Source organism: Coregonus lavaretus, assembly GCF_964263955.1.
Source record: "Coregonus lavaretus genome assembly, contig: HAP1_SCAFFOLD_1899, whole genome shotgun sequence".
Lineage (NCBI taxonomy): Eukaryota > Metazoa > Chordata > Actinopteri > Salmoniformes > Salmonidae > Coregonus > Coregonus lavaretus.
This window is the reverse complement of record NW_028163761.1, coordinates 1-6,408: the sequence shown is the minus strand read 5'-3', so window position 1 is coordinate 6,408 and position 6,408 is coordinate 1. Positions and strand designations below refer to the sequence as shown.

General features: G+C 43.4%; 1 protein-coding gene across 1 annotated transcript; it reads left to right on the top strand.

Moving 5' to 3' along the window:
- Positions 1-654: 654 nt before the first annotated feature.
- Positions 655-5,415, top strand: LOC311117801 (WD repeat-containing protein 91-like; the record flags this gene model as incomplete). The annotated part of the gene is made up of 4 exons (XM_084192711.1): positions 655-728; positions 1,670-1,804; positions 4,556-4,735; positions 5,173-5,415. The coding sequence occupies exons 2-4, from the start codon at positions 1,682-1,684 to the stop codon at positions 5,413-5,415; spliced, it is 546 nt and encodes a 181-aa protein (XP_084048837.1). The 5' UTR covers positions 655-728; positions 1,670-1,681.
- Between the last annotated feature and the right edge of the window lie 993 nt (positions 5,416-6,408).

The window sequence follows — 6,408 nt, the reverse complement described above, 5'->3', positions numbered from 1 at the left end:
TCAAGAGTAGTGCACTATATAGGGAATAGGGTGTCATTTGGGACAAAGCCTATGACTGCCAGTTGTCTAAGAGTAGATTTCTGAGATACAACAAGTATGCTCATCACCATGACAATGGTGTAAATGAAGTTAGATAATGTGTTGATTTAGCTGCAAGCCTATGTGTAAAATAGCACAATATGTAACGGCATGTGATGAACTGCAACAACACTGTATTTTGTGTTGTGATCTAGTCAGTCACATTAGGGTAGGCGCAGTCCTGATCAGACATTGGAGTAATGATGAGTCACAGTAACGTTTTGAATCGCTGTGTCGGGCCTACAGGGAAGCATCATGCTTGGGTGAATGCCTGAAGATCTAACCACCTGATCTGTTTTGTAACTTTAGTTATAGGATTTAATCATTCTATCGGGGACAGTTGATCATTCTGGTCAATTTGCATGTATTTCTAACGCGTTATCTTCTCCTGCACATTATAAATTAGCTGCAATGCTGCCAGATTGCAATATCACTTTTAGGCTACCATATTTACTTACTGCAGCGACTGGTCAGTGCTCGGTCGCCTATTATTAGAATGCATATTACCGGTCCAATAGTAGCTGTTTATGCCCTCTAGCGGACCAGAGGCGAAAATGACCCTCCTGTCACATGACGTCACACGAATTCGATCACATGATAGCCTCGAGAAAAAGAAAACAGGAAATATTTCAGCCAGCGCTTTCACTTTGGTAAGTTTTGCCACTAAATACAGTGTTTATAAAATGTTGATCTCACTATTACCAAGAGAGTTACGCATAAAAGAGTAAATGACACTAAACCTCATCGTATTTGTTGTTGAAAAATCACCACTCGTCTAACCAAACTAGCTACTCTTGTTTAGCTAGCGATGGGCTCATGCAATGCTGCCTGTCCAGGCAGAAAAGCAACCTCCTCTAGCTATGCAATTAGAAAATGTGAACGATTGTATGTTGATTTATGTGTACATGAATAGTTAGCATGCAGTTATAGCCTGTCTGTTTGCTTCAATGTTTATTACTTTACTTACACATGAGTGGTCCTCTGTTGCTCACTTAATAATAATAATAATAATATGCCATTTAGCAGACGCTTTTATCCAAAGCGACTTACAGTCATGCGTGCATACATTTTTGTGTATGGGTCACTTGGTAGAGCATTGCAACTCCAGGATGGTGGGTTCGATTCCAGGGACCACTCATACGTTAAAAAGAATGCATGCACGCATGACTGCTTTGAACACCGACCGTGTCTTTGCGTTTTGGTACACCAGAAGTACAGTCATTTCCCATGGAACGCTGCGTTTGCCTTGCAGCATTGCGTTCTGTGTGGCGCATACGTTGGATTTATCGAACGTATGCGTCAAACTGTATGCGTCGACGGCTTGACAGAAATGGTAGCAGAAGGTGAATGTCGAACTTTTGTTGCACACATATCTAGATGATGCTGCGTACCATTTTGCGCAATGACAAGGCGTAATTGCGCAAAATGGTACGCAGCATCTTCTGGATATGTTTGCAACGAAGCAAACGGCAGCGTTCCATTGGAATTTAATGTACTTCTGGTGTACCAAAATGCAATGTCGGTGTGATCGAGGCATAAGTCGCTTATATATTATAACCAATAACCCTTTTGTGTCATGGTGGTCCGACAGGGGGAGAGAAAGATGGGGTCAGCTGTCGAAAGGACGGATGAACATGTCCGAGAATACTTGATATATCGCGGTTTCACCAGCACACTGAAGCACCTAGACTCTGATATAAAAGCAGACAAGGAGAAAGGATTCAGAGTATGTATGAAACAGTGTATTTGAAGTCATTTAACCATCCAGGTATTGCAAAGCACAACAGCCGTAGCTTGGTCCCATCGTTGGCAAGACAGCACAAACAGATGTGGGACCAGGCTATAGCAGTAGGTTATAGCCTTGTCACTCTGACCGATGTAGACAGGTGAGAAGTTAGATCTTTGTATGTACACTGTATATACAAAAGTATGTGGACGCCCCTTCAAATTAGTGGATTTGGCTATTTTCAGCCACACCCGTTGCTGACAGGTGTATAAAATCGAGCACACCGCCATGCAATATCCATAGACAAACACTGGCAGTAGAATGGCCTTACTGAAGAACTCAGTGACTTTGAACGTTGCACCTTCATAATTTCTGCCCTGGTAGAGCTTCCCCGATCAACTGTAAGTGCAGTGATTGCGAAGTGGAAACGTCTAGGAGCAACAACGGCTCAGCCGTGAAGTGGTAGGCCAAACAAGCTCACAGGACTGGACCGCTGAAGCGCCTAGCGTGTACAAATCGTCTGTCCACGGTTGCAACACTCACTACCGAGTTCCAAACTGTTCGTCGGGAGCTTCATGAAATGGGTTTCCATGGCCGAGCAGCAGCACACAAGCCTAAGATCACCATGAGCAATGCCAAGCATCGGCTGGAGTGGTGTAAAGCTCGCCACCATTGGACTCTGGAGCAGTGGAAACGTGTTCTCTGGAGTGATGAAGCACGCTTCACCATCTGGCACCATCGCCCAACATAAGTGCCCGACCTCACTAATGCTATTGTGGCTGAATGGAAGCAAGTCCCCGCAGTAATGTTCCAACATCTAGTGGAAAGCCTTCCCAGAAGAGTGGAGGCTGTTATAGCAGCAAAGGGGGGACCAACTCCATATTAATGCCCATGATTTTGGAATGAGATGTTCGAAGAGCCGGTGTCCACATACTTTTGGTCATGTAGTGTATATGTATATACCAGTGGAGGCTGCTGAGGGGAGGACTGGCTCATAATAATGTCTGGAATGGAGTCAATGGAATGGTATCAACCTCATGGAAACCACGTGTTTGATGTGTTTGACGCCATACCAATGACTCCATTCCAGCCATTATTATGAGCCGTCCTCCCTTCAGATGTCTCCACTGGTATATACAGTTGAAGTCGGAAGTTTACATACACTTAGGTTGGAGTCATTAAAACTTGTTTTTCAACCACTCCACTAATTTCTTGTTAACAAACTATAGTTTTGGCAATTCGGTTAGGACATCTACTTTGTGCATGACACAAGTAATCTTTCCAACAATTGTTTACAGACAGATTATTTCACTTATAATTCACTGTATCACAATTCCGGTGAATTTTGGCCCATTCCTCCTGACAGAGCTGGTTTAACTGAGTGAAGTTTGTAGGCCTCCTTGCTCACACACGCTTTTTCAGTTCTGCCCACAGATTTTCTACACGATTGAGGTCAGGGCTTTGTGATGGCCACTCCAATACCTTCACTTTGTTGTCCTTAAGACATTTTGGGACAACTTTGGAAGTATGCTTGGGGTCGTTGTCCATTTGGAAGACCAAGTTGCGACCAAGCTTTTAACTTCCTGACTGATGTCTTGAGATGTTGCTTCAATATATCCACATCATTTTCCTTCCTCATGATGCCATCTATTTTGTGAAGTGCACCAGTCCCTCCTGCAGCAAAGCACCCCCACAGCATGATGCTGCCACCCCCGTGCTTCACGGTTGAGATTGTGTTCTTCGGCATGCAAGCCTACCCCTTTTTCCTCCAAACATAACGATGGTCATTATGACCAAACAGTACTATTTTGTTTCATCAGACCAGAGGACATTTCTCCAAAAAGTAAGATCTTTGTCCCCATGTGCAGTTGCAAACCGTAGTCTGGCTTTTTTTTATGGTGGTTTTGGAGCAGTGGCTTCTTCCTTGCTCAGCGGCCTTTCAGGTTATGTTGATATAGGACTCGTTTTACTGTGGATATAGATACTTTTGTACCTGTATCCTCCAGCATCTTCACAATGTCCTTTGCTGTTGTTCTGGGATTGATTTGCACTTTTAGCACCAAAGTACGTTCATCTCTAGGACACAGAACGCGTCTCCTTCCTGAGCGGTATGACGGCTGTGTGGTCCCATGGTGTTTATACTTGCGTACTATTGTTTGTTAGACGAATGTGAATGTGGTACCTTCAGGCATTTGGAAATTGCTCAGAAGGATGAACCAGACTTGTGGAGGTCTACCATTTGTTTTCTGAGGTCTTGGCTGATTTCCTAGAGGCACTGAGTTTGAAGGTAGGCCTTGAAATACATCCACAGGTACACCTCCAATTGACTCAAATGATGTCAATTAGCCTATCAGAAGCTTCTAAAGCCATGACATCATTTTCTGGAATTTTCCAAGCTGTTTAAACCCACTGGAATTGTGATACAGTGAATTATAAGTGAAATAATCTGTCTGTAAACAATTGTTGGAAAAAAAAAAATTACTTGGGTCATGCACAAAGTAGATGTCCTAGCCGAATTGCCAAAACTATAGTTTGTTAACAAGAAATGTGTGGAGTGGTTGAAAAACGAGTTTTAATGACTCCAACCTAAGTGTATGTAAACTTCCGACTTCAACTGTATTTATGAGGTACTTGTCAAAACCTTTTGCTCTGTATTTTTATCCCAGGGTAAACTTTTACATTATATGAAACCTGTTCCGTTTCACTTCATGATATTAAGGTTTATTGTACCTCTGGACTATAAATTATCAGGTGGATAAGATCATTGATCAGCTTCAGCTGTTCATCAATAGCTTTGACCTGAATGGCCTGAAGGACTACTGGGGCTATCTGGACCGGAGACTGTTCTGTAGGCTAGAAGACGTCTACAGACCCACAGTCTCCAAGCTACGGACCAGTCTCTTCAGATACTACGTTGTTAACACTGTACAGGTGAATCTTCTTCTTCTTCTTCTTCTTCTTCTTCTTCTTCTTCTTCTTCTTCTTCTTCTTCTTCTTCTTCTTCTTCTTCTTCTTCTTCTTCTTCTTCTTCTTCTTCTTCTTCTTCTTCTTCTTCTTCTTCTTCTTCTTCTTCTTCTTCTTCTTCTTCTTCTTCTTCTTCTTCTTCTTCTTCTTCTTCTTCTTCTTCTTCTTCTTCTTCTTCTTCTTCTTCTTCTTCTTCTTCTTCTTCTTCTTCTTCCATTATGTGTGGATAGCCCAATGTTGTTGACTGATTATTGATATACAGCATGGCCTTTCCCTCTCTCCTCATCCCTCCTCCCTCTCTTCATCCATCCCTCCCTCCCTCCTCTCTCCCCTGTCCTTCCTTCTCTCCCTCCCTCCATCCATCCCTCCCCACCCCCCCTCACTCTCTCGCTGTCTCCTTCCAGTTAAAGAACCTAGAGAAGACCCAGGAGTTTTTCCAGCGTCAGGCTCAGGATCTGCAGGGCCAGTCGGAGTGGCGTGATTGGTTCATCCTGCCATTTATCCCCGCCCCCGAGCAGAATCCCGTCTTCTCGCCGTACTTCTCCCGTCAGTGGTCTGACACCTTCCTGGTCTCACTGCACAACTTCCTCTCTGTGCTGTTCCAGTGCATGCATATCCTTTTGTTCTGGGCAAGACTACAGTACTGACACACTATGACCACAGACACTATGACTACAGACACACTATGACTACAGACACACTATGACTACAGACACACTATGACTACAGACACTATGACTACAGACACTATGACTACAGACACACTATGGCTACAGACACACTATGACTACAGACACACTATGACTACAGACACTATGACTACAGACACACTATGGCTACAGACACACTATGACTACAGACACACTATGACTACAGACACTATGACTACAGACACACTATGGCTACAGACACACTATGACTACAGACACACTATGACTAAAGACACACTATGACCACAGACACTATGACTACAGACACACTATGACTACAGACACTATGACTACAGACACACTATGACTACAGACACACTATGGCTACAGACACACTATGACTACAGACACACTATGACTACAGACACTATGACTACAGACACACTGACTACAGACACACTATGGCTACAGACACACTATGACTACAGACACACTAGGCTACAGACACACTATGACTACAGACACACTATGACCACAGACACTATGACTACAGACACACTATGACTACAGACACACTATGACTACAGACACACTATGACTACAGACACACTATGGCTACAGACACACTATGACTACAGACACACTAGACTACAGACACACTATGACTACAGACACACTATGACTACAGACACTATGACTACAGACACACTATGACTACAGACACACTATGACTACAGACACACTATGACTACAGACATAAGTTAACACTATGACTACAGACACACTATGCTACAGACACACTATGACTACAGACACACTATGACTACAGACACACTGCACATACACACACACATGAATACAGACACACTATGACCACAGACACACTATGACTACAGACACACTATGACTACAGACACTATGACTACAGACACACTATGACTACAGACACACTATGACTACAGACACTTGACTACAGACACACTATGACTA